General features: G+C 43.9%; 1 protein-coding gene and 1 long non-coding RNA gene across 23 annotated transcripts in view; one reads left to right on the top strand and one right to left on the bottom strand.

Annotated features, from left to right (window-relative positions):
- The window catches only part of OTULIN (OTU deubiquitinase with linear linkage specificity), a 32,285-nt gene extending 16,621 nt beyond the window's left edge, over positions 1–15,664 (bottom strand). The window contains exons 1-5 of one of the 7 annotated variants that reach the window (XM_073802025.1): positions 15,367–15,496; positions 14,938–15,099; positions 10,707–10,925; positions 7,151–7,227; positions 1,977–2,071 (exon numbers count right to left, since the gene is read on the bottom strand). In XM_073802025.1, coding sequence (XP_073658126.1) covers positions 1,977–2,071; positions 7,151–7,227; positions 10,707–10,831 — 297 coding nt within the window. In that variant the 5' untranslated portion in view covers positions 10,832–10,925; positions 14,938–15,099; positions 15,367–15,496. Of the gene's footprint in view, positions 1–1,976; positions 2,072–7,150; positions 7,228–10,563; positions 10,685–10,706; positions 10,926–14,937; positions 15,100–15,366 lie in introns of those variants that run through there. The other 6 variants (XM_073802026.1, XM_073802023.1, XM_073802024.1 and 3 more) reach the window with 6 other exon arrangements.
- A 117-nt stretch (positions 15,665–15,781) lies between these two features.
- Positions 15,782–27,871, top strand: part of LOC117311563 (uncharacterized) — a 72,652-nt gene continuing 60,562 nt past the window's right edge. For 2 of the 16 annotated variants that reach the window (XR_012330632.1, XR_004525751.2), the window contains exons 1-3: positions 15,794–15,990; positions 18,460–18,641; positions 25,238–25,341. This is a non-coding gene — a long non-coding RNA (uncharacterized lncRNA). The other 14 variants (XR_012330631.1, XR_012330633.1, XR_004525749.2 and 11 more) reach the window with 14 other exon arrangements.

The following is a 27,871-nucleotide window of genomic DNA, read 5'->3' as shown; positions in this document are numbered from 1 at the left end:
GTTAGAAGAGATCCTTTAAAGAGACTGAGATCCAAAAATAAGGTTGCATGTCAGTGTAAGCATTTCTGGGGAAGATGAGAAAATACAGTTTAGATACCTGGCCTCTGGTTATCTACTTTGATACAGAGCTGGAGGTTTTTACAAAATCTACAAGTAGCCAATATGCATATTCAGCAGATGGCCACACAAATCTAAACGTTCTTAAGCTCTGGCAGGGACTGAGAGTCCCAGGTACGTCGTGTCATTGTCTGAAGCTCTCTAACGAGTGCCTGAGACACAAGTAGTCTACAGTCCAGACTTGTGGGAAACAGGGCTGACACTGGCTCTCAGAGCTTCAGAAGTGGCAGTGGCATTCGAGTATGGTCAGCCCATTTCAGGGCAGGCATGGGCAGCTGAGGTGCCTGATGAAAGGGGCACAACATTTTCTACAATATGAAGCTCTGAGGACAAGAACAAATATATTCAAATACTTAACAATCTTAAATCCTGAACAGTACAGTTCTAAACAAACAAACAAAAATTTTAAAGATATTTCTATCAAACATGACAGGTCAATATCTCTAACGTGCCAGAAGTGCGTTCAAACTTGTAACGTAAATAATCCCAAGAGAAAAATAAGTAAAGGGTATAATCCATAAGTTACAAGAGGTGGTAGAAGCATTAGGGTGAAACTGCCATTTCCGTAGCTCGGAGGAAGTCAGATAAGGCCACGCCTTGAACAGCCTGGGGTGCCGGGGTACGCGTGTGGGGCGCAGTTGGACCGCTGGCCCCCAACTCTGTCAAAATCCCGCATGTAACTTTACAGGCGGCCCTCTGCATCCATGCAGCATGTAGTGCTGTAGTCCATATTTATTGGAAAAATCTGCATAGAAGTGGGCCCAAACAGCTCAAACCTATGTTTTTCAAGTGTCAACTGGAGTAGCAACTTCAATCTACGAAGGAACACTGGATTCAGGATACATTTGAGGGGGAACCAGTAGGATGTGCCACTCGACCTGCTGTGCAGTGGGAGTGGGTCAAGGGGCCTGACTCAAGTAATGACCCAACCCAGTCATAGCCACAGTGGGACCGTGTCATGGGAATCCCTGATGTCCCACAGCCTTGGAAGGACTACCTCAGGGTCACCAATCTATGCAATGGGACTGAAAGGGGGACAGCTCCTGGGATGCCCTAAATCAGTAGTCCCCAACCCCTGGGCCATGGATCGGTACCGGTCTGTGGCCTGTTAGGAACCGGGCCGCACAGCAGGAGGTGAGCGCCAGACGAGCGATCGAAGCTTCATCTGTATTTACAGCCACTCCCCACCACTCGCATTACCACCTGAGCTCCGCCTCCTGTCAGCATTACGGTGAGTATAATTATGTCATTATGTATTACAATGTAATAATCATAGAAATAAAGTGCGCAATAGATGTAACGCACTTGAATCATCCCGAAACCATCCCCCTCCCGAGACCGTGGAAAAATCGTCTTACACGAAACCTGTGCCTGGTGCCAGAAAGGTTGGGGACTGCTGCCCTAAATAAAAGAAGTAGTTCCAGATCCCTCTGCTTAGAAGGTATAGGAGAGTCCAGGCCCCTAGAACTGGAGGACATGGAAAGACAGCTGAGTGGGGACAGCAGATGCATGACGTCTGCGCCTTTTACCTCACCAGGCCAGAAGGGCAGTGTTCCCAAATGACCCCAAGAGGACAACCAATGGCTGGCCCAACCCTGAACAGCACAGAGCCATTTATGTGTTTTCCAAAGAAATCAAGTTACTGAATAACTGATTATGATTCTATGTTAATACTGTGACTCCAAACAGGTCCCTTATCTTTGGAGCCTGTTTCCTCATCTCTAACGTTAGAACACCAATAATTACAGTCTGGTGGCAGTTGTCATAACTAGCATCTAAAAATACAAAAGGACATATTAAATAATTACTTATGATAGACTATTGGAAAGACTCAAAATGCGTGCATCCAGGCATCATACCTTTTTCATACATGTTGCTTTTTGCGTATTTCCCCTCCATTCTTTTTTGCAATAGTCCATGATATCCATTTCAGGAGCTACACTTAATCTGGGCTCTGTTAAAGAATAAAAAAAAGGGGGGGTGGGGGGGTGGGGAGGGGGAAACAATGAAACAAAGCATCATCAGAATAATGGTACTGCTTTACCTGAGATTTCCTTTCTCGCTCACTGCGGTCCCCCAAAATCCAGAATTCCACTGCTGCCTACCACCTGGTCCAGACCTCCAGCACCTCGCTCCTAGGTGACCACCGAGGGCTCCCAGTGGGCCTCCCTGTCACCACACCCTACCAACCATTCTCCACACGGCAGCCAGAGGGGTGCATTTAAAACGTAAGTCAGATGCTACCCACCACCGCTGGGCTCCAAGGCCTCCCATCACACTCGACTCTACTCCCTCACTACCTACAAGGGCCTCGTGCCCGGGCCGCCCGCTGCCTTTCCGGCCTCAGCTCCCACCACTGCCCACGCTGACGGTTCCTGCCCTACCTGCGGGGCACCCGCTCCTCGCTCCCTGAAGGTCTCTGCTCACCTCTTGACGCTGATGCCCGATATCAAAATGCCACACACACACACCTTCACTCTATTCCCCTTACACGGTTTTGTTTTTCTTATTAGCACTGATCAACACCTGACATATTTCTTTTTCTGCACCCTGCCTTCCCCACCCCTACACACACCACACACACACCACACACACACACACACACACAGGACAAAACATGAGCTCCCTGAGGACAGGGGCTTTGTTTTGTTTCTCAGCTGTGCCCTCAGCACCTGTAACCACACGGACCCAGGTGCCCATGAATAATGTTCACATTAAATACGCAGCAGTCTAAGCTCTGAGAAGATACATCTAATGATTTGTAATTTGTTTTTTACATCCATTATACAAAGAGATAAGACCTCTATTACAAAAGTATATTTAATTGTCTCTATTTAGTTATATCCCGCCTTGATCCCAAAAGGCTATAAACTGTTGATAATCAGCCAGAAGTTAATGGAGCTCTCAACATCAGCTGAACCACAGACCTCGTCTGACTCTAATAACACATCCCCCCAAATTAAAAAATACAACTTATAATCAAACGATATAGTAAAAAAATGGCCTTTAAACTTCCTTGTTTAACCTATGAGGTTTGAGATTTGATTTTGTGGCACATGCGTATGCACACACATGCGTATGTCTGTTCTAGGAAGAAAGAGGTAAATTCCCAGGCATCTCTTGACTTCCTTTTTAAAATACTGAAGAAGTAAATGTTAGCAAAGAAATTGGGATATAAACACAGAAGTACCTTACAACATATCTACTCAGGAGGAAGCTGAACATAAAATAAAGATGTTATATTCAGCTCAATTCAATAAACACTTGCTGCGTGTCTAGTATGTGCCAAGCTTTGAGCTAGGAACGGGGGGTAAGAAGACGTTAAAGCCCCAGATTCTGTCCTGAATGTGTTTAGAGACTACTGAAGAAGAAAGGACCACAGGTACTCACCACACAGGGTGTGACAGATGAGGGATGACTGATGCAGGAGCCCAGGAGGAGCCCCTAATCCCTGTTTGCAGTTCAGGTAAACCAATTTTTTTGAAAAACAAAAAATGTAAGAACTGCCTGTTTTAAAAATCTCATGGTAAATCCTTTCACAAGGAAAACAAACCTTTTATACAAAAGGGAAAATAACACATATACAGATAACAGATACATTTATCTGTGGCATAAGTCAGGACTGGCTTAAAGGTGAAACAGACCCCGGAGCATAATACACGGAGACCACAAATACCACCGCTGCAGAGCCAACCCTCAAATACAAACCAGTCATTGTCTGAAGTCAATAAACACTGTTTGAGTGTCTATCTAGTGGAGGGAAGATTTCCCTTTTATCGCCTTCCTACTCACCTCCCCACAAAGCTTGAGGAACTACAAATGTCCAGAGCTGAGGACACTTAGCGGGGCACGTTCTGCCACGAGGGAGCATGCTTCCAGCTCAGGAAGGGCCTCCCGGGAAGAAGGGCCAGCCTTGCCACTCTCCTCACTTGCAGTCCTCTTCCTGTGTGCACCAAGACAGGACTCGGCCCCTGGTCAGGGAGGCAGGCCACACCCCAGGACTGAGGGGAGAAGGCAGAAGGCTCAGCGGGCTCAGAGGCCAAGCCGCAAGCCACAGCCCTGTGCTGAATCAGAGGTCCGCGGGACACAGCTGAGGGTGGAAAATGGATACTCACAAAGCACTAGCATCAAAATTATACTTTCAGTCCCATCCTGCCACCATTCTTTGGGAGGAGGACTCCAACAGCCACCGCATGCCATCCTCCAGGCTAGAAGCCGGAGACACAGGACAGGCAGTGCCTGACCTCAAGCGGTTTAAGTATACAACAGTTCCTTGCTTTGTTTAACTGCATCCAACACAGACTGATTACTGTTCCCAGGAAAGAACATTTCTAGTGGCAAAAAAAACCCCACAAAGACAAACGCACAAAAAAAACACAAAGGGGGAAGCTGAAAATCAGAGTGGCAACCAGAAGCCAAATTAACCAAGAGGTTTGTTCCTTAACCACCATATGGTGACAAAGACAAGGATTCAGACTCTCAGAGGATGGGAAGTTAAAACTGAACCCCTCCAGAACGCTGGGGCTCTCAACTGAGAGGCTAGGGCAAGAATCGCAAACTTCTTCTCTGGTGGGCCAGAGAGTAAGTAACGTAGGCTTTGAGGGTGTAAAGTTTTCTCTCACAACTACTCAACTTTACTATGCATGAAAATCACCATGGGTGATGTGTAAACCAAGAAGTTCCAATAAAACTTTATTTACAAAACCAGGGGCCATGTCAAATTTGGCCAGGGAGCTATAGTTTGCTGACCCCTGCCTGGACAAGGTGAAAAAAAGCTTTTCACTAACAAAGAGAGAGCATAAAAAAACTCTCTGCCTTGGCCTGGGCTCTGACTCGGAGAGAGAGGAAGCCTCCGCTGAGAATTCATAACCACGGGCCGGCTCTCACACAGTGCCAGGGTGTGACTTCACACTAGCTGCAAGACCCTGGAAGGTCAAACCCAGAAATTAACCTAACGTGGCCCAAGGCAGGTGACTCCCTGGGTGCCTGGCAGAAACAAGGCCAAATCCTCTCACACTCAAGACAGGCTGCATATACTCTACACAGACACACGAAAGCTGAGCTTAGAATTCAAACCCTGAAAAAACAAGAAATAAGGAAAAATAGCAACTGGCATAATTAGGCCTGCCAGGATTTTCAGATAATGGGATTATCAGGCCTGAAAGAGTATGCTCAAAATGCTTAAAGGAAGGAATAAAAACATGAGCAAAGAGCAATACACTATCAAAAAAAAGACCAAGCAAATTCAGAGGGGAAATAGAACTTTTCCAAAAAAGAAAGAAAAAGAAAATATTTCCGAAGGAACTGTCCTGAATGCAACAGAGGCTGAAAGTCAGAAAACATTTGAAAGGGTGTGTGACAGAGGGACCTGGATGACTGAATGAAAGCTAGCAAACACCTCATTAGAGCTATGAAAGGAATAAGTAGAGAGAATAGGAAAAAGGCAATATTCAGAAAGATAGTGGCTGAGAATTCTCCTGAACTGATGAAAACTAGCCATCCTCAGATTCAAAAAGTAAAAAAAAAAATCCCAAGCAAAATGTTTAAAAGAAAAAAAAAAAATCCATACTTAAGAAACCTCAAGGAGAAACTGTAGGACACTGAAGACAAAGAGAAGACAGAGAAAGACAGATTTCCAAGGATCGGACTGACTGCAGTACTTTCAACTACAAGAGAAACCAGAAGACAATGCAATAAAATCATCAAGAAAATAAGAAAAAACAAAAATTCATCTGGGGTTATTCAAGAAAAGTAAAATAAAGAAATTTTTATACGGACAGAGCTTCCCACCAGAGGCACTTCTACAGTATGTTACTGTGGGAAGGGCCATGAACCCAGGAGGACTGAGATTCAGGGTATAAAGGGATCCATTCTGACCTCAGACTAAAGCTGGACAAGGCCTCAGACAAGGTCCCCTGAAAAGCCAGAGCACCTGCACAGGCCTTCCCTGGGGGGCAGAGGAGAATTCCAACAGAGAGCCTGCAGAGTGAGCGAGAAAGCAAGGGGCCCCTGCACACACAGCAGGAATAAACCATGGCTGAAGAAGCACTTTCTCCTCAGGAATATGACTGCTAAGGACTGAATCCGAGGTGAACTGTGTGCAACTGCAGCAGAAGATTCGAGCATCCTCTGAAGGTTATGGGGGACCATAACATCTCCCTTGGCTACCACAGTGAAGAGTTCCACCAACTCCTTGTGAGGAAGACTCAAAAATTATCATCGAAGACCCCACTTTGTATCTTTTGTTCCTAATTACACGTATAATGCTTTGCTAACCATACGACAAACAGGAGCTAGTTCTTCAACCAGAACACACACATCACACAAGTGGTGCACAAGAAAGTGCCCCCTGTGAACCATCTGTGGCATACCCCCAACTCGGAGCATCTCCACTGGGCTCCCGCACGAGGCTAGCAGGGAAGGAAGGGGGCACTTCTCCACACACAGCCCCGCCGGCCGTGCCCCCAGCAGAGGCTCAGCCTTGCAGCCGTGGGTCCACGGGCCCTGGTGGGGCGAGCAGAGCAGGCATGACTGAGCAGAAGCATGGACACAAGATCATGAAATGACAGGAGAATTAGTGCTCTCAGTTCCATGACCGTTCTTCCTTATCAGTTAATCAAATTCATGTGGCCTTCTGCACGCAAAGACCCGGAGAGCAGGCTTCTCAGTAAGTCCTTCCACTTGAAATGAAAAATGCCCTTCAAACCCAAACTCTCCCTCTAAGAATATCAGCAAGTCAAGAACTGAGAGAGAGTGGTGTCAAGAGATTAAACAAAGCCTCAGGGGTGCAAAAACCATATGAATGTAAAGAACACAGGGGAAGTATTTGCATTAAAACTGTAAAACCTCAGGCAACAGTATTCCCCAAACATACCTCAGCAAAATGAATAATCCAATACAGATAAGACCACACGCACACGCATGTTTCCTAGGAAGTACATCTCAATATTTCATGGAAATGGATATACCGATGTAACTGCATTTTCTACTATAAACAGTAGGAACTCTATAAAGAAAACAATTCCAAACATACCTGATGACCCTCTTTCATGTATAAGTAATTCTTTCTCCTTTTCTATTTCATCCGCCGCACGATACATGTCCTCCTCGCTGAAATCATACCAAGTTAGACATTTCAAAAATTTGTTGCACTGACAAGTTCCCTCTTATCACAACATGCAACTGCTGAAAAAATTTATGACACGCAAAGTTTAACTTTTTCACATTACATGATGACAGTCTGATAAAATATGGGTCTTTTATCTTAGACTCATGTTTCTAGCATTCCAATTCAGTTTTTTACTTTAAATGAGACATTCTACACCACTCCACTGGCTGCATGGCTCTGAGGCCATTTTAAATGTAACGTCTTTAATGCCTCACGTATGTGAGCATCTTAGCGTGCATCTTATCAGTGAAGCCATGCCATGCTGGAGATGGTGCTAATAAAAGTATACAGGAGTGCAGGCCAAGTGCCAACTTTAGTATGTCACAAGCAAATTTTACAAGAGCTACTCTAAAAACAAGGATAGGAGATTTACAAGTCCCCAGAGCTACAAAACCTCCCTCAGGCCCCTCCTGGTCCCTGAGGCCCACACGCAAGCAGCCACCCGCCTTCTGCCGAGCACATCCCTGGCACCCCGCATACTTTCACTGGGACTTAGCACAACAGCTCCCAAAAGAGTCTCTAGGCTCCTTCAGTGAGCTAACAAGAACCTACTACGTCCTAGAAAGGGAGAAGACCCCACTGGGTGCCAGACAAGGATGAAAAACGGGACTTCTGAGTTTTAAGATGCCTCCTTTTCCCCTCAAGATACACCACAACGTGACAATGATGGGAAAGAGAAGTGCCAACTCTATCTTTGCTGAAACCACAAGACATGTGAAAGCCCAAACCGTCCAAAAGTGGAAGAAGGGGTAGGAAGGGACGGAGGACGGGGTAAGCCTCGAGGCTAGTGGAGGGGCACCTGCTGGAAGGGAAGACCAGTACACCCTGCAGGGCCCCAGTAAGGCTCAGGAACTGGAGGTGCCAAGTGCTTCAGATGGTATAGGAGACACCCAGGGCTGAACACAAGGAAACTGGCTGGTGTACACATCAGGAGAGATCAGACCCCCAATTCCCAGTACTCCCTCCCCATGACAGCACACCCCCACTCCTCACACAAGACAGGAGGCTCCAGGCACCCTGGACATTGGACACAGGACAGAGGAGTTACTAAGGAACCGGGTGAGCGACTCGAGAGACGTACTCACACCCTGGATTCCCTCAGCCCCCCAGCTCCGCGTGCATCAGCCCAGCCGGAGGAAAGGGGACCAAGTGAGAGGGAACAAGAGACAGAAGAAGGGCCGCTGAGACAGAGACTGAGCTGGGCACTAACATACCCTCCACCCCTCTGAAACCCTTCAATGGCTCCCATATAAGCAAGGAAGTCTAAATCTGGACCCGTCCCACCACTCTAGCTTGTATTCTGTGATTGCCCTACACACACCCACACTTCTGTCCAAACACCTGACCGACTCTAGCCTGTGCTTTCATACCTGTGATCGGCTCCATCCATGGCCCGGCACGAATGGCTTACCACCTACCACCTCAGGGCACATGCCGTGTGGGTGGCCTCGCTGGGGGTGCCATGGCTGGAGTCACCCAGGGTTCAACCACTCCTCACTAGCCATACGTATAACCATGCAACTCAAGTGACCACACTTCTCACCACCTAAATGTATCCACCTGTAAAAAGGACAGTAAGGGCTCCCCTGGTGGCGCAGTGGTTGAGAGTCCGCCTGCCGATACAGGGGACACGGGTTCGGGCCCCGGTCCGGGAGGATCCCACATGCCGCGGAGCGGCTGGGCCCGTGAGCCATGGCCGCTGAGCTTGCGCGTCCGGAGCCTGTGCTCCGCAACGGGAGAGGCCACAACGGTGAGAGGCCCGCGTACCGCAAAAAAAAAAAAAAAAAAAAAGGACAGTAAGAGCGCTCACCTCAAGAGACTGCTGTGAAAACAGACGCATAAATACTCAGCATTCAAAAACGTTAGCTAGCCTTATTAATTTTCATGCTACATCCATTCGTGTAGAGTAGTGGTAAGATCATTTCTTATTCCTTTCTTCCTTTTCTTCTCTCCACGTAAAGGTGATGGGGCGTGTGTGCCTGTCTTTTTTAACGTTGTGAGGTTGAGGGGACATACTAGGGAAAAGGTACTTTCCATGTGCTCTAACCCCAGTGAGATTTCAAGTAACAGGTGTGATGTCACCCATGGAGCCCGTGCCAGGGTTAAAAGCAAACAGAAACCAGACTCGCAGGGACTATACATCAAATGCTTAAAATAAAAAGTGACTAAATGTGTTAAGGTCTTTTTTCAATAGTTTAATGTTATCCTTTGGCCTCCTTCCTAGCGTTATCAAATAGGAGAGAAATTCTGATCCTATAAAACAGGCATGTAAGTGAATCATTTTCACAGTATCATTATCAGAAGCATGTCTTTGGGGAAGCCACTTCCCTAATCTTGGCCTCAGTTTTCTCATCTTCAAAACAAGAAGACCAGACAAGACCTAAATGATCTACATGGTTCCTCTTCCAGTTCTTAGTTCTAACAGACTATGAATCTATTCGCACGTCAAGCCAATTCTGTGGCTACGGGCAGGCATATTCACATGCACTCGTCTCCTTCCTTTCTAATCTACAAAATAAACAAAGTGCAATGGCAACACCAGTGCCCAGAGGAGGTTCTCTAAACAAGCATCTCTCTGCACAGCCACAAATACAAATTCCGCCAAAGACCAACAGGAAAGGGACGCAAAGGAGACTAGATGCAAAAGGAAGACAGAGCAGAAAGGGAGATTACTGGTAATAGAAATGCAGTGACTCAAGAGATACAAAAGAAGTAAAGCAGAAATTGAGGAATGGGAGGCCTGGGGTATATTCAAATGACTGTAGCCACACTAGATTTCATTCAGATTCCCTGCACAAACGTTTGCCAGCTTCCATGGCCACCAAGGACATGTGGCCAAGGACATTTGCTAACTTGCCAAGGCCACCAGGGAAACGATAATATGGCTTTTAAAAGCCACTGTTATCTCCTTGGAGAGAAGATAAGTTAGAAGTTCAAGCAATAAAGCTCAATCAATATGATCAGAAAATAAGACATTTAACAGCCAAAATGAAATATTCATCCAACATAAGGACCATCAACTGGAAAGTGAGAGAGATATATGAAAGCAAGAAAAATTAAAATAATTTTATTTAAGAAAATACTTCACTCAATAAACTTCTGCTTTAACTTTTTTAAGTATCAAAATATTAAAGCTGAAAATAACAACAAAAAGAAATTATATTTAAAGTTGGGAATCTGAAATAGCTAGAAGTTTAAATTTTTGTCATGGGAAGGGAAGACAGTGAAACAATGCAAGGAAAGGGGATATATGATAAGATAAAATCCTTGATGCTGACCAGTTTCAGAAATTGGGCAATCTTTTGTGTGTGTCAAGTTGGGGTAGGGATGAGGCGTGTCCACCATTTAGCACAAAGAGGCCACTGAAGTCCACAGGCTCAAATGATCACCACAGCAAAAAGTTTCCTTCTAGAAAACATACCCATCACTAGAAAAGTAGTAAAGAAAAGTAGGAGTCTTGGGCTTCCCTGGTGGCGCAGTAGTTGAAAGTCCGCCTGCCGATGCAGGGGACACGGGTTCGTGCCCCGGTCCAGGAAGATCCCACATGCCGCGGAGCGGCTGGGCCCGTGAGCCATGGCCGCTGAGCTTGCGCGTCCGGAGCCTGTGCTCCACAACGGGAGAGGCCGCAACAGTGAGAGGCCTGCGTACCGCAAAAAAAAAAAAAAAAGAAAGAAAAAAAAGAAAAGTAAAAGTCTTAAATCTGACTTGATTTCTTGCGGACCCTGGCATGTGAGTCATACTCAAGTACACAGTCAAGTTAAATTTTAAAACCAAAATGCTAATAATTTCTACTTAGAAAATTATTAGTTTAGTACCATAATGTTACTTTAAAGTATTTTCGAGCTCCCATTTTCTCTCAGAGATGAATTATTTTACTCTCAATATTAAGGCAATATACACCATTGAGTAGGTTACATGACATTGTCTACTAAATTATTATTATTCCTCTTGCTCTTTTCAAAGACCTGGATAACAATAAATGTTTGAAAACTTAATTTTAAAGTGCTTACTACATGTAGACAAAATTACACTACTCCCCAAAACAAAAGCTATAAGCGAAAAACACAGGGCTCAGTGAAGCAGAAGACATTTCTGTGAAGCCAGTTTTTCAATTCTAACATATATGCAAAGCTAACAAGACAGCACTTTAATCACTCACCGTTATGAACATTTGCACTAAGCTTCCCTTAGTTATCTAAAAAAGCTAAACTGAGTATGACTCTGTTCAGCTCTCTGGACTTGAACGCAGCAGTTCATGCTTAACTTGGCCTGTCCTAGAAGACTAATGGCCCAGGCAGTGTTGCTGAAAGTGTCAACCACTGTGACACCACGCACCATCCCACACAGGCACAGGAAAAGCAAAGACCACTCAACCCAGCCTTTCTCCACCTCTTAGCGGTTGTAGAGATGAGCGAACAACACATCAAATGTGGGAAAGTCCCGGCACCCAGGCTGAAATTCCACCTCCGATCTGCAAGTGGACTTTCCATGACTGGCTCGGGCTATTCCACGTGACTTCCAGAGGAGTCTGGGGACAACCAAGACACCCTCAACAAGCAGGTTTCTCAGATGCATCCCAGCTCTGAAGCAGGTTCTACATCCAGGAGGGGGAAGGGGCAGGAGGGAGTCGCTGTTACCCCATCAAAGACAGCCACCCCACTCCCCCGGGCTGCTAAGGTGGGTGGGAAAACACATTCGCACAATAGCACATTTAGCAACACCCGAGGACAATGGCTTCACAGTTTGTTGTTCACAGCCCTTCTGAGAATCCACAGCTTTCCTCAGAACCTCAGTCCAGAAAAACATAAATACACTCATGATTTTGCCTTCCACTTCAGAGGGGTACACAGACACATCATGTTCCCCCCTACACACAGCCAGCCTGTGGACCCCAGATTCAAACCCTGTCCCACCGTCAGGCAGACAGAGAAGGACCACGGAGTAGTCTCACTTCTCAATTCCCTAAGCATGTCTAGCCTGGCCACCAACCATGTCCCAGGACCATCCTGGTCCTCAAGGACTGTAGTACTAGCTTAGCTAAGAGGAAGAAGTGACACAGCATAAGTTTCAACTGTATGGGTCAGGTGAGCAGGGGATGGAGTATAGGAGACCTGCTGATAGGAGGGAGGTAATGTCCAAACAAGTCAACTGAACCTGGTCTGACCTAATACTTCCTCAAACGGGACATTGAATCATCTTGTGAGCCATCCCTAGGGCTTGTCCAAGGGATGTCAGCCAACCACAGCTCTCAAGCGAACTAAGAAAAAAGAAAGAAAGGAAAGGAAGGAAAGAGATTTAGGAAGTAGCTTATCCTATGATTTTTATATCTTTCTTCCCCACTATTTCTCTCCCTTGCAAAACACAGTGAGCTTGGTCACAAGGAATTTGTGTCCTACAGTACAGCCTGTAGGAAATGAGCCATCCCTTCCCCTACCCTTCACTGCACCTCTCAGAGTCACAGCCTGGATGTACAATATAATGGCTACAAAAGTTGGGCTGTGATTTGTATTCATAATTTCTATCCACTGAATGAATTAAAATGACTCTGCAGGGTATCTCAAAACATCTGCATTTTATGGTGTTTCATATTTCCAGATGCAAATATTTTACTCAATTCCTGTGCAGGTCAAACCTAACTTTCTGGGTGGAAAGAAGGGATTTGGCTCCAATGACAGAACAGCACAAGATTCAAAAACTATTTTAGGACCTAGTTCAGGCATTATTACACAATTTATTTATATCTACACTCAACTATTAGGCTGCATATATCATCATGTAAGAACTGATGTGCACACATTATACTGCAAACTATGTAATGGCAATGTTTATATGCTGCAGTACAGTTTCTCTAGCCCTTAAGAAAATATCAGAGTGCAATGAGAAGTAGCCCCACTGCCCGTATAATAAACAAGGAAGCCCAGAACGTAAGATACGACGTTCAGAAGCTGATATTTGAAGTTATCTTCACCTCCTTTCCCTGGCTCCCCCTTGCTCTCTTATGAGAGTTAAAAGAGAATGAGATCATCAAAGACAACAAAAATAGGAAGAAAAAGAAATTAAGCTAGTAAATAAACGGCAAATTGGAATATTTATTCCAGAAAAAAAAAAAGTGAAGTCTGCATGATTATATGTCATGGCCCTCTACCTAGTTTTGCTGAGAAAGCCAGAAAGACATGGGGGGAGGTCCCCACCCAGGCATCAGGGAACCTGGCCCTGAAACCTACTCCCTGCGCCTTCCTGGCCAAGCTGCACCTATCAAATCTGCAACTCAGTTTCCTAACCGATAAAATGACAAACCTAGGCTGGGTTGTTGACATTCCCTTCAGCCCCATGCCCATAATTCTACTGACAGTAGAGAGAAGAGGCACCTGTGCCACAAAACCTTTTCGTCAGGGAAGAGTGTTCCTTTTGCACCATGACCCATTTCCCCAGGTGCTCAGACTCTGGGAACCACATCCAGCAGAAAAGCTTGCCAAATAACTCTGTGTATTTGGGGGACTGTGGTTCGGACTTCAAAGTTTCTGCATCTCCCAGGAGGGCACGACACAGCTGAGGCTGAGAAACAGCATCTGAGGGCCAGGGCCGCTAGGTGGGGAGCACAGCTGAGACCACCGGGGCCTAAGTGCGGCAGCAGCAGTCAGCCTGGAAGCCGCAGGCAGGAACCAGCACGGGCTGGGAAGGGGCAGAGGCAAAGACCACCCCCATGCGCACCCCAACTTCACCCGCTGCAGAGTCTTAGGTAGGGCTCAAACCCAGGGAGCAAAACTGCAGCCACATCTGCTCACATGGGCCTGCACAGTGGTTTCAATTAAAAAATAAAAGGCTACTATTTAAAAATCAGGGGAATTCCCTTGAAGTCCAGTGGTGACAATCTCTGGCGGGGGAACTAAGATCCTGCAAGCCGTGTGGCACAGACAAAAAATTTTAAAAAATAAAAGTGAAACATCTGGATGTAATTTAAAAATAAAATAAAAATCAGGACATTTCAAACAAAAGTCAGAATATCTGGAATCTTCTATAGGCTGGAACTTAGTGGACCCTGTCCCCATAGGACTCAGCTCTCCAGGAACCCATGTGACACCTGCCTAGCTCCTGGGGGCAGGAGTTTGAGACCTCCTGCTCTAAATCTTAACCCATTAAGTGTGGATAATACCATCCCAAGGGGCTTGGGTGCTCAAGGAGAAGGTCAAAGTCCACGATAAAGAGCCATGCAAGCAAGAATTATTGTAATACATTATCTGCAATAACAGTTCCCCCAGGACCCCTTTTTAGGAAATGGGGGGGAAAAAGCACACTTCCCAGCCAATTAAGATCTCTGTCAAACTGGTTACCTGAGTGCTTTCGTCAATTTTGGAATTCCAAAAGCATTTATATGTGACTAGAACTTGAAAGTGCAGAAAAGTTTCAGCCTTCAAGTTTATATTCTGCTTCCACCCCTGCCCCCAAATCCTTGCAGAAACTATAAACTCTTCCGATGTACGCAGCCGCCTTTACAGTTCAATAAGGAATTGATCTAAGCAGCACTGCCTTTCGTATTTAAAAATCAAGGCGGTTGGGGACATCTAGTTAAGCAGCTAACAGGCAAAAGAATTGGGGCAGACTCCGTCCAAAGTCTGTCCAACAGGTGGGACGCTCATCAAGCGCAGACTTGCCTTCCAAGAACAAGCAGGTCGCGTGGCTCAGCTTTCCTGGGGTTGTGACAGCGACAACCTCAGCCCCTTGCCGCGACAGGTTGGGGGGAAGCGCTAATGGAGTGGGTTATAAGATAATACGCTTCTGGAGTCTGTTTCCCAAGTTGCTGGAGCTTTCTTTAGCTTTGGAGATATGGAAATGTCAAAAAGGCGGGGGAGGGTACTGGATAACCAGAATTTTAAAACGCGCCTTCCGGAAAAACTTTTGTCATCGGACACACTGGATACAAAAGTGTCTTCACCGACGACCTTACTTTAAAAACACGGGGGCGAAGGGCCCTCCGCCGGCTCCTCCCCCGGCCACCTCACCCCACTCCACGCCCGCCCGTGGGTGCCGAGCCCGGGGCCCCACGCCGCTCCCGCCGTCCCCGCCCCGCGCCCCGAACTCACTGCTCGGCCGGGCACCGCACCGCGACTCGCGGCTGGCCCCCGGCCACCGCTTTCTCGCCCTCAAGCGCCGCGGCCCCCGCCTCCCGCGCCGGCTTCTCGGCACAGCTCTCCCCCGGCCACGCTCCGGGCTGAAGCATCGTTCCCCGACTCATGGGGCCTCCGCCGCCGGCGGCGGCGCCGCAGGGGTTCGGCCGCCTCCCAGCGATCCGGAGCCCCTCCCGTCCGGGCGCCAGGCCGTGGCCGCCGCTGCAGCTCTGCTGCCCGCCGGTTACCGACGGTTCACAGAACGCTTCCGCACACGTCACCACCGCCCGCCCCGCGACCTCTGACCCGCGGCGAGGGGGCGCGGCCCGCGACGGCCGGGAGTCCCGCGACGCGGAGCTTGCGCATGCGCCTGCGCGGGCCGAGCCGCCCGAGAGGACCGCCCACGCGAAACACTACTGCGCTTGCTCCACCCCAGCGCGCCGCCGGCCAGCCCCAGAGTTCCCAGCGCGCGGTCATTGACGTAAGAGTCGCGGCAGCTCCTTGTCGTCGAGTCCCCGGGCGTGAGGGAGAGGAAGCGCTGGACGGGCGGCGGGACTCGGCCTCGGTGAGGAGGAAGAGGGCCGGCCTGGGGCGTGAAGGGTACGAATATGTTTGGGCGCCTTACAGTGTCGCTCTGGGCTTCGGAGCCTCGCCCTCCACCAGAGGTTCCTCGGCTGTAGAGCGAGGAATGTGGTCCAAGTGGGTGATGTGCTGCTTCCCCGGCCTCCCATGGGCGATGCCGTCACCACCCAGCCCCGAGCCTGGAGCCCGGCGGGCTTTGGCCTTCGGCGTGGTGCCGGGCTTGTCGCTCCAGAGCTGAGTTAACAGCCATCCCCTCCGTGAGAAGGGGGACACGGTCCTACCCAACTGGTGAGCCAGCGCAGCACCGTGTGTGTGTGTGTGTGTGTGTGTGTGTGTGTTGTTGGACTACATTCTTTCAAATAGGAAATTTGGGGGGCTTCCCTGGTGGCGCAGTGGTTAGGAATCCACCTGCCAATGCAGGGGACACGGGTTAGAGCCCTGGTCTGGGAAGATCCCACGTGCCGTTGAGCAGCTAAGCCCGTGTGCCACAACTACTGAGCCATGTGCCACAACTGCTGAGCCTGCACTCTAGAGCCCACAAACCACAACTATTGAGCCTGTGCTCTAGAGCCTGCGAGCCACAACTACTGAGCCCACACTCAAGAGACTGCAAGCCACAACTACTGAGCCCACGTGCCACAACTACTGAGCCTGCGCTCTAGAGCCTGCAAGCCACAACTACTGAGCCCACGTGCCACAACTGCTGAGCCACGACTGCTGAGCCTGTGCTAGCCCACGAGCCACAACTACTGAGCTGCATGCCACAACTGCAGAGGCTGCGCTCTACAGCACGCAAGCCACAACTACTGAGCCCGCGTGCCACAACTGCTGAGGCTGCGCTCTAGAGCCTGCAAGCCACAACTACTGAACCCTCGTGCCATAACTACCGAAGCCCGGAGACCATGCTCCACAATAACAGAGGCTGCTGCAGTGAGAAGTCCATAAACCACAACAAAGAGTGGCCCCCACTCACTGCAACTAGGGAAAGCCTGCAGCAACAAAGACCCAACGCAGCCAAAAATAAATAAATAAATAAATAAAATCAATCTATTTTTAAAAAAACCAATAGGAAATTTGATTTAGGAGGAGCAAGAGCAAAGGGAAAATATTAACAGACTTCAAAGATGAGAAGACAAAAATGCTTCCTGTCCAGGGAGGGAATAGCAGAGTAGCTGCTAAAGATGAGCATCAGTCATAGGTGCAAGGGGCAAAGAGTGCAGGGCCAAAGTATGGAGGAAGGGAATGGCTTGGGCAGTTCGGAAACCTACAAGGGGTTCTGGGGTAAAATGGGTTCATAATGGGGTTTTATTGAAAGATGAACCTGGAAGAAGGGTACTGGAGACCAGATCTTGAAAATCCTCCTTCAGCTGACGAGGAACTTTGTGTTTGATCCTCCTTGAAAGATCGGAAGATTATTATTTTGTCTGCAGTTAGAGAAAAGGTTGGAGAAGGGCAAGACAAGGAAACCAATATAGGGAGACTATGTAGTAATGGGCATCAAAGGGAGAAAATGGCTGAAAAGAATACTTGCATTTTATGGCAAAGAAGTGTGGCGAGTTTTCTGCTTTAATTTTATTTGAAAAAGTAAAATACACATGCTAAAAAAATTCAGAGCACACAAGAGAATATACAGTCAAATTTTGTATGGATGTTAAGGGTGTGGGATTATAGTGGGATGGCTAGTGTCCCCTAAAATTCATTCTCCAACTGGAAATGCAATGTGACCTTATTTGGAAATAGGTTCTTTGAAGATGTAATCAGGTAAAATGAGGTCCTGCTGGATTAGAGTGGGTCCTAAATCTAATGTGTGGTATATCCTTATATAAGAAGAGAGGGTGCAGACATATATAGACACAGAAGGAATTAGGACATGTGAAGATGGAGGCAGAGATTGGGGTGATGTAGTTGGAAGCCAAGAAATGACAGGAGCTGCTGGTAGCTAGGAAAAGACAAAGGTTATTCCAAAGAGCCTGCAGGAGAAGCGTGGCCCTGCTGACAACTTGAGTTCAGATATCTACTCTCAAGAACTGTGAGAATAAATTGCTGTTGTTTTAAGCCTCTCAGTTTGTGGTACTTTGCAGTAACAGCCCTAGGAAACTAATACAGGGATAAAGATGAAGGCTTGTAAAATACTATTAGGCTGAATTTATTGATAAGAGCCTACAAAGCAGATACATTTTACATCAAAGGGTTAGAAAAAGATTAAGTTTGTTTGATTGTTTGCGGAGTATGTCTCTTCCAATTGTACCCATGGAACTAAGAAAATAACCACAAGATGGCTTTCAGAGCCCAATGGACCCACTGTGAGAAGAAACTGAGCGAAAACACCATTGATCACTTGACTTCCTTCCACCCAAAAGTGCCTACACTAAATGAAGTTGAAGTGCCAGAACTGCCTAGGATACTGTAGAGGAAGATCTCCAAAGTCTTGGGAAGATGGGAATCTTAGAGTTGATTTATCATGTAAAACTTTCTCACCCACCTCAGGAGGGTCCAGAGGACATTACCCATCAACATGACTATGAGAAGTAATTTGTGAAGTGAGTTCCAGCACCCTTGAAGAGATCTGCAATTGCTCCTCTCTGTATTCAGATGTATCTTACAAGGGAACCTGTTATCGAACTGAGATTCTTAAATGCAGTGGTGATGATGGGATCTCAGGGTGGCAGGTAGGTACCAGTGTGGTTGCTATAATGGACAGCTGAGCCAAAGCAGTAATCAGAATTGTCTGACTCGCAGAGACCTGTGGTATTGGCTAGTTGATCATGGTGTCCCTAGAAAAGAAATAGATGGATAATTACTAAATTCTTACTTGGTCTTTATAAGCAGAAGAGTTCTGGGAACTCCCTGGTGGTACAGTGGTTAGGACTCAGTGCTCTTACTGCCGAGGGCCCTGGTTTAATCCTTAGGGAGCTAAAATCCCACAAGCTGCACAGCGCAGCCAAAAAATAGATTAGCAGAAGAGTTCTGGGTCTATGAACAGAAACCCTAACTTGTGTCACTGAAACAGAAAGTCACAGCCCCTCAATCAGTTCCCAGGCTTGAGCCAACTTACATACCCAGAACTCTGAAGGGCAGGCCAGATCTTCTTGAGGAAGGACCCTACTTCAGTGCCAAAAATGTATAGTGTTAATTTTTTCCCCAGCCTTCCCCACAGGGTCCTATAGCCATCAACAAGAGTGACTGTTCGTTGGAGGAAAGGAAATAACCAGACTTTTGGGGCTTAGTAGACAGTGGCTTTGACCTAGTTCATGGAAACCCAAAATATCACTGTAGTATCTACCTATCAGAGTAGGGGCTTGTGAAGGTCAAATTATCAGTGGAATTTTAGCTCAGGTTCATCTTGCATTAGGCCCAGTGGGTCTCTGAACACGACCTGTGGTTATTTCCCCAGTTCCGGAATGCATAAAAAATGGACATGCTCAGCAGCTGGCAGGATCCCCACAATGGTCCCCTGACCTGTAGAGTGAATGCTGTTACTGTAGGAAAGGACAAATGGAAGCCACTAGAACTGTTGCTACCTATAAAAATGTAAATGAAAACAATGCCACATTTTTGGAGGGATTGCAAAGATTAGTACCACTATCAAGAACTTGAAAGTTGCAAAGGTTGTGATACGCATCACATCCCTTTTCAACTCACCTATTTGGCATGTGCAGAAGACAAATGGATCTTGGAGCATGACTGGATTTTTGTAAATCCGATTATGTGATGATCCCTGTTGCACTGCTATTCCAGATGTTGTTTCATTGTTGAGCAAATCAACACATTTCCCAGTACCTGGTGTGCAGCTATTGATCTGGCAAATGCTTTTTCCTTTATATGTGTTGAAAAAGACAACCGGAAGGAATCAACTGGCAAGGTCAGCAGCACACCTTCACTGTCCCACCACAGGTTTTATCAACCCTTCAGCCCTATGTCATGATTTAGTCTGCAGGGACTAAATCCCCTTCCCCTTCCACAGAACATCACACTGGTCTATTACGTTGATGATGATATGCTGATTAGTCCTGGTAGACAGGAAGTACCAATTACTGTACACATATTGGTAAGATATTTGCATGTCAGAGGATGGAAAATAAATCCACCCCAATTCAGAGGCCTTCTACCTCAGTGAAATTTCTAGGGGTCCAATGGAGTTGAGTATATCAAGATATCACTTCTAAGTGAAGGATAAGTTGTTACATCTGGCCCTTCCTACTGTTAAAAAAAAAAGAGGCATAAAACCAAGTGAGAGAAGAGAAGTCTCTGCAACAGTCCAAGCTGCTGTGCAACTTACTTTGCCACTTGGGTCATATGATTCAGTTGATCCAGTGATGCTTGAAGCGGCAGATAGAGATGATGTTTGGAGTCTTTGGCAAGTACGTATAACTGAATCACAATGCAAACCTTTAGGATTTTGTAGCAAAGCCCTGCCATCCTGTGAAATAACTAGTCTCCTTGTGAGAAACAAGTTTTGGCTTGCTGATGGACCTTAGCAGAAATGAATACTTACCCATGGGCCAAGTTACAATGCGACCTGAGCTCAGTGATAAATCATATTGATGGTATGTAACCTTGATATGATCGGATGCAAAGGGCACCACACCTCTTTGATATTCCAAACCCATAACCCCAGTCTAGTGAGAGGAACACTGGACAAATTACAAACTCCATTAGAGAGGCATCCTAAAAATTACTTCACCAGTTCTCTTCAAAACTGTCAAGGCCACCAAAAAGAAGAAAAGTCTGAGAAACTATCACTCAAGAGGAGCCTAAGGAGACATGACAACTAAATGTAATGTGGTATTCTGGATGGGGTCCTAGAACAGAAGAAGACATTAGGTTAAACAAAAGAAGTATGAATAAACTATGGACTTTAGTTAATAATGGATCAAAATTGGCTCATTAAGTAATAAATATACCATACTAACGTAAGATGTTAGTAATAGGAGAAATTGGGTACAGGGTATATAGGAGCTCTGTACTATCATATCCATTTTTCTATAAATATAAAACTATTCCCCCCCCAAAGTCTATTATATTAGAAAAAACTCAAACTCAAATCACCATGTCACAAAATGATAAACCAAGACTTTCCAAAATAAGGAAGAATGTCAAATCATGTTCTTATTTTGTACTTCAATAGAAAGATTTAAATTTAAAATTTAATTATTTCATCTTTAATCCTTTAAAATTGCTATTGTGTATGTGTTTTATAGTATACATAATACATACACACAAAGGTACACGTGTATTTTTAATGTATATGTGCATATTGGGAATGTCCAAAAATTTTTTAACCAGCATTACAGAACTAAATTATTAGAGAGCAAGGGTGTAAACTAAATAAGTCAAAAACTAAATCAGAGTTTCTAAGAGGAAGTTGTGAAACGTAAGTCCATGAACTGTGCTATAATTACAATTAGCCTGTTGTTATGTCAAGATGAATAAAAAATAGCAGAAAAATCTATAAGCCTAAGTACAAGCCTATATAATAACATTGCTAGAGACAATTCCAGTTAGTTTCCAGCTTCCTCTTAAAATCAAACATTTGTAAATTAGATAACTAAAAGTAAAATGGTGACATAATAATGTGTAAGTCCTTAGACTTGATAACAGATTTTGAACCATCTCAAACTGATATTACTTCTTCAGTGGCCTTCCCTGGAATAGTTAATGCATGAAAGATTCTGAGCTCCTTTTCTTTGAATACTTCAGCCCTTATTTACTGTTCATGAAGAATACTACTGAGCCATTACACTTTTTATTTGTTTGTTGGAATGATTGATTTTTTAAGTTCTCTATAAGGAACTTAGTACAAGTTGGATGCATATCTCCCTCTTCAATACCAAAAACTCATATTTTACAGCAAAGTTAAAACACCCTATATTTTTACTCTATGGAATTTCCCATTGTCACAGCTATAAAAAATAGACTACAAGTGTATTCCGTACATCAGTTTCTAAAGTAGTCACAGGTACTTTTTAGTTTATTCTAGTTTCACAGGTTCATGTACTATACTCAAGCTTGGCAGGAAGTATCACTAGTTTCACTTAAAAATTAACTACTCTAGGAATACCTGTGTATTTATTTGAAAGACCCCCCCCCCCTTTTCAGCATGTCTCTTGATTGTAGAATGCTCATTATTTTTAAATAGGACTTTGGGGGTGGGAACTACTATTTTTTTGCAGTTCTGAGACTAGAAGAAATAACTTTACAGGGAAAAAATTAGGAGAAATAATTTAAAAATATCTTGCACTAGTAATAGTTTACCTGAAAACCCCCAAAATTGTCCACAAGAGTTTTTCTTGGGAGAAGTGTGTAATAATGAAATTTTATCATGAAATTCAAACCATTTCATACATAAGGAGATGACAGAGGATGATGTTATAAAAAGACTTGGAATTCTGGAAAATATTAAATGAGTCTTTTGCCTCCAGCTAAACAATTTCATCCTAAACAAGTAATTCAGGCAGCTGATTATCTTAAATTATTTGAAGAGCTTCTAAAATGGAATTCCATACCCCTTAGTACCTTAATATCTGCTATGGAGTGAATCATGGCCCCTCCAAATTCATATGTTGAAACCCTAACCCTAATGTAACTATATTTGGTGATATGAGCTGAATATTTGTGTCTTCCCAAAATTCATGTGTTAAAACCCTATACGCAAATGGGATGGTATTAGGAGGTGGGACCATTGGGAGGTAATTAGGATCAAATGAGGTCAAGAGGGTAAAGTCCTCATGAATGAGATTAGTGCCTTATAAGAGTCACAAGAGTATCTGGTCTTGCATTTAGGCCTTTAATCCATTTTGAGTTATTTTTATATATGGTGTTAGAAAATGTTCTGATTTCATTCTTTTACATGTAGCTGTCCAGTTTTCCCAGCACCACTTATTGAAGAGACTGTTTTTCCTCCATTGTATATTCTTGCCTCTGTTGTCATAGATTAATTGACCATAAGTGCATGGGTTTATTTCTGGGCTTTCTATCCTGTTCCATTGATTTATGTGTCTGTTTTTTGGTACCATACTGTTTTGATTACTGTAGCTTTGTAGTATAGTCTGAAGTCAGGGCACATGATTCCTCCAGCTCTGTTCTTTCTCAAGATCGTTTTGGCTATTTAGTTTCTTCTCTGTTTCCACACACAATTAAAAATTTTTTGTTCCAGTTCTGTGAAAAACGCCATTGGTGGGCTTCCCTGGTGGCGCAGTGGTTGGGAGTCTGCCTGCCGATGCAGGGGACACGGGTTCGTGCCCCAGTCCAGGAAGATCCCACATGCCGCAGAGCAGCTGGGCCTGTGAGCCATGGCTGCTGAGCCTGCGTGTCCGGAGCCTGTGCTCTGCAATGGGAGAGGCCACAACAGTGAGGGGCCCGCATACCACAAACAAAAAACAAAAAACAGAAAAACAAAAACACACCATTGGTAATTTGATAGGGTCTGCATGGAATCTATAGATTACTTTGGGTAGTATGGTCATTTCAACAATTTTGATTCTTCCAATCCAAGAACACGGTATATCTTTCCATCTGTTTGTGTCATCTTCATCATATAGTTTTTGGAGTACAGTAACTGCTAGAGGAAAATATACACATAACACTCTTTGACATAAATCGTAGCAATATTTTTTTGGGTCTATCTCCTAGAGTAATGGAAACAAAACCAAAAATAAACAAATGGGACCTAATTAAACTTAAAAGCTTTTTCACAGCAAAGGAAATCATAAACAAAATGAAAAGACAACCTACAGACTGGGAGAAAATATTTGCAAACAATGCAACCAACAAGCAATTGATCTCCAAAATATACAAACAGCTCATACAGCTCAATATCAAAAAACAAACAACCCAATCAAAAAATGGGCAGAAGGGACTTCCCTGGTGACTCAGTGGTTAAAAATCAGCCTGCCAGTGCAGGGGACATGGGTTCAAGCCCTGGTCCAGGAAGATCCCACATGCTGTGGAGCAACTAAGCCCGTGTACCACAACTACTGAACCTGCACTCTAGAGCCTGCGAGCCACAACTACTGAGCCTGAGTGCCACAAATACTGAAGCCTGCACACCTAGAGCCCGTGCTCTGCAACAAGAGAAGCCACCACAATGAGAAGCACATGCACCGCAATGAAGAGTAGCCCCCACTCACCTCAACTAGAGAAAGCCCACACACGGCAATGAAGACCCAACACAGCCAAAACTAAATAAATAAAAATAAATAAATCTAATTTAAAAAATGGGAAGAAGACCTAAACAGACATTTCTCCAAAGAACACATACAGCTGGCCATTTCTCCAAAGAAGACATACATTTATAGGCACGTGAAAAGATGCTCAGCATCACTAATAATTAGAGGAATGCAAATCAAAACTGCAGTGAGGTATTACCTCACACCAGTCAGAATGGCCATCATCAAAAAGTCTACAAATAATAAATGCTGGAGAGGGTGTGGACAAAAGGGAACCCTTGTGCACTGTTGGTAGGAATGTAAATTGCTGCAGCCACTGTGGAGAACAGTATGAAAGTTCCTTAAAAACTAAAAATAGAGTTACCATGTGATCCAGCAATCCCACTCCTGGGCATATATCTGGAAAAGATGAAAACTCTAACTCAAAAAAATACATTCACCCCAATGTTCGTAGCAGCACTATTTACAATAGCCAAGACATGGAAGCAACCTAAATGCCCAATGACAGATGAATGGATGAAGAAGAGATAGTATATTTATACAGTGGAATACTACTCAGCCATAAAAAAGAATGAAATAATGCCATTTGTAGCAACACAGATGGACCTAGAGATTATCATACTAGGTGAAGTAAGTCAGAGAGAGAAAGACAAATATCATATATCATTTATATATGGAATCTAAAAAATGATACAAATGAACTTATTTACAAAACAGAAATGGATTCACAGACACAGAGAACAGACTTACACTTACCAAAGGGGAAAGCAGGAGGGATGGATAAATTAGGAATTTGGGATAAAAAGATACACGCTACTATATGTAGAATACATAAACAACAAGGACCTACTGTATAGCACAGGGAACTATATGCAATATCTTATAGTAACCTATAATGGAAAAGAATATATATGTGTGTGTGTGTATATATATATATATATATATATATATATATATAACTGAATCACTGCTGTACACCTGAAACATTGTAATTTGATTATATTTCAGTAAAAAATTATAAATACCAAAAATACATTTATTAATTTTTTTAAAAAGAGTCACAAGAAAGTTTGCTCTTCCTCTCTGCTCTCTGCCAGGTGCAGATATAAGGAGAAGTTAGCAGTCTACAAATCAGAAAACTTTCCTTACCAGAACGCAACCATACTGGCACCCTGCTCTTGAACTTCCAGTCTCCAGAACTGTAAGAAATAAATTTCTGTTGTTTAAGCCATCCAGTGTATGGTAGTTTGTTACAGCAGCTTGAATTCACTAAGACATTTAGAGATAGGACCTGTGAGGAGGTGATGAAGGTGAAATGAGGTCATATGGGTGGGGCCCTAATCTGACAGGGTTGGTGTCCTTAAAAGAAAAAGAAGAGACACCAGACTTCTCTCTCTACCATGGAGGACACAGAAGGCAGCCATCTGAAAGCCAGGAAGAAAGCTCTCACCAGAAACCAAATCAGCTAGCACCTTGATCTTATACTTCCCAACCTCTGGAACTGTGAGAAAATAAATTTCTGTTGTTTAAGCCACCCAGTCTATGGTATTTTGTCATGGCAGCCCAAGCCAACTAAGACAGTATCATAGAGTACTTCTTTATACTTACCTTTCAGGACAAGCATCTGGGTTCCTTTGGAAAGGAAGCCCAACATTCATACTGTACACTGGAATTTAGAAAGAGCTAGGGGGACAAACTGTAGAAGTTTCCTAAGAAAATAAAGGTAAGGAAGAGATTCTTAGTCATTTCTGTGCCCTAACATAGGAAATCTTCACCTCCTAGAGTAATCTGATGTTAGGTTGATGATTTTCCTATAACCTCATCGTATCTCCATCAAAGTCAGAGGGGAAAACATCACCCTACTATTACCAAAAACTCTCTGCTTGCAATAAGGTAGGTTGTCAACCATACCTTAAAAAAGTCATACCAAGATATTGCTGACAAAGTAACAAGGGCTTTCTGGATCCTTTGCTAATCATTGTCTCATGATTTTTTACTTGCTCCAGAATTTTAGAGGATAGTTGACTAGGTCTTCTCCAGAAGATAAGGCTGCATAATTTCATTATCATTGCATTATTTTCCAAAGACCCTGGCAGCTAGAATTCATCTTAAAATAATGATCTTCAAAGTGGGGTACCTCTATCTCTTGAGGTACACCAGGGCCACTTCATACAGCTGTGCAGCATAGGCCCTGGGGTGAAAGATACCTTTCACAGCTGTACGAGGGCATGGATAGGACTATTTTCCTTTCTGACCACTTCTCTTACGTTCACCATATTCTTACTTTACAAAAACAAAAGATTGCTCTCTTATCCATCCCAAATCTTACTACAGTGTGTATCTCAAGGGCTGTGTTGTCCAATACAATAGTCACTAGTCACATGTGGATACTGGGCACCTGAAATGTAGCTGGTATGAATTAAGATTTGCTGCTTGTATAAAATACTACAAGGAATAGTACCAAAAAAAAAAAAAAATGTACAACTACCTCATTTTTAACTTTTTATATTGACTGAATGTTGAAATAATTATATTTGGAAATATTGCATTACATATAACTTTAATTTCACCTGATTCTTTTTGCTTTTTAAACAAATTTTAAATTACATATATAGCTCACATTATATTTCTATTGGATAGCACTTCTGCTTTCGGAGAAGTCTCCCATATAAGGCATCAAAAATTTGCATTCAGGCTTTGTGTCTTTCCTTTTCTTCTCTTTAAGAGTGGGTATTTTGGTATTCAGTGGAACAGTTTGCCCAATATGTTCATTCAGATATAATGTAGAGTGTGGTTATAAGAGTGTTGATAATTTTACTCAAAGAAAGCATTGCTCCTGAGTGAGAGAGTTGAGAGAACCAAGCAGAGTATAGGTAAGAAACATTGGTAGCATCTTAGGTCATCCAGGTGACATGCTCATTGCTCATTGCTCTCTGCCTTACTTAGCACTCTTCCTTAAAATTAGTATTTATAAGTGAGATGATTGTCCTATAGTAGTCCCAGATTGACTGTAAAGACTGGATAATCAATCCTTTTGTAATTCAGGGGGTTTCTAATTCTTTGCTTTCAACAAATTTGATGGAGAACCTAAAGTTGATGATTTAAAATAACATTTAATGAGAGATTACTATGATACTTTTGGCATGCAATTCAGAAGTTGAAATAATTGAAGGACTTTACTATAATAAAACTATTCTCATCTATTTATGAGAACAGTGTCTCTGAGTGCTTATATCTATAAAACCCCAAAATAGAAATTGAAACTAGATTAAATTCTATCTCTAACAATAAATAACATTCATCAATAGATTTTGAGAGATGTATCCAATAAAATTTTACTACTTATGTGTAATTATTATCAAAATTTATAATATATTGTTTCAAATTTTAACTACTGATAATTATAATAAAACTTTCAGGTAATTTTAATTTTTAATTTTAAAAGACTTTCAAACATAAAAATATACCGCATTACATAAAATTCTGGGAATGGAGAATGGAATGAAAATAATATTTCATTGAGAAAAAGGAATGATGTGAAATGCAGTCTTTTTTATGAATGATAGTGACTTTCTAATAAATATGTTATTTTGATGGTACTGGAAACATAAGAGTCATGTGATGATTTTATTTTAAAATGTCAGTATTTATAGTATAATGGAAATTACATTCTTTAAAACTACATTTCTAATGGAAAATTTTAGATGTCAACTTTCAAATTTTATAATATT

This window comes from Tursiops truncatus, chromosome 3, assembly GCF_011762595.2.
Source record: "Tursiops truncatus isolate mTurTru1 chromosome 3, mTurTru1.mat.Y, whole genome shotgun sequence".
Lineage (NCBI taxonomy): Eukaryota > Metazoa > Chordata > Mammalia > Artiodactyla > Delphinidae > Tursiops > Tursiops truncatus.
Note: the sequence above shows the minus strand (reverse complement) of the source record. Positions and strands in the feature narration are given on the sequence as shown.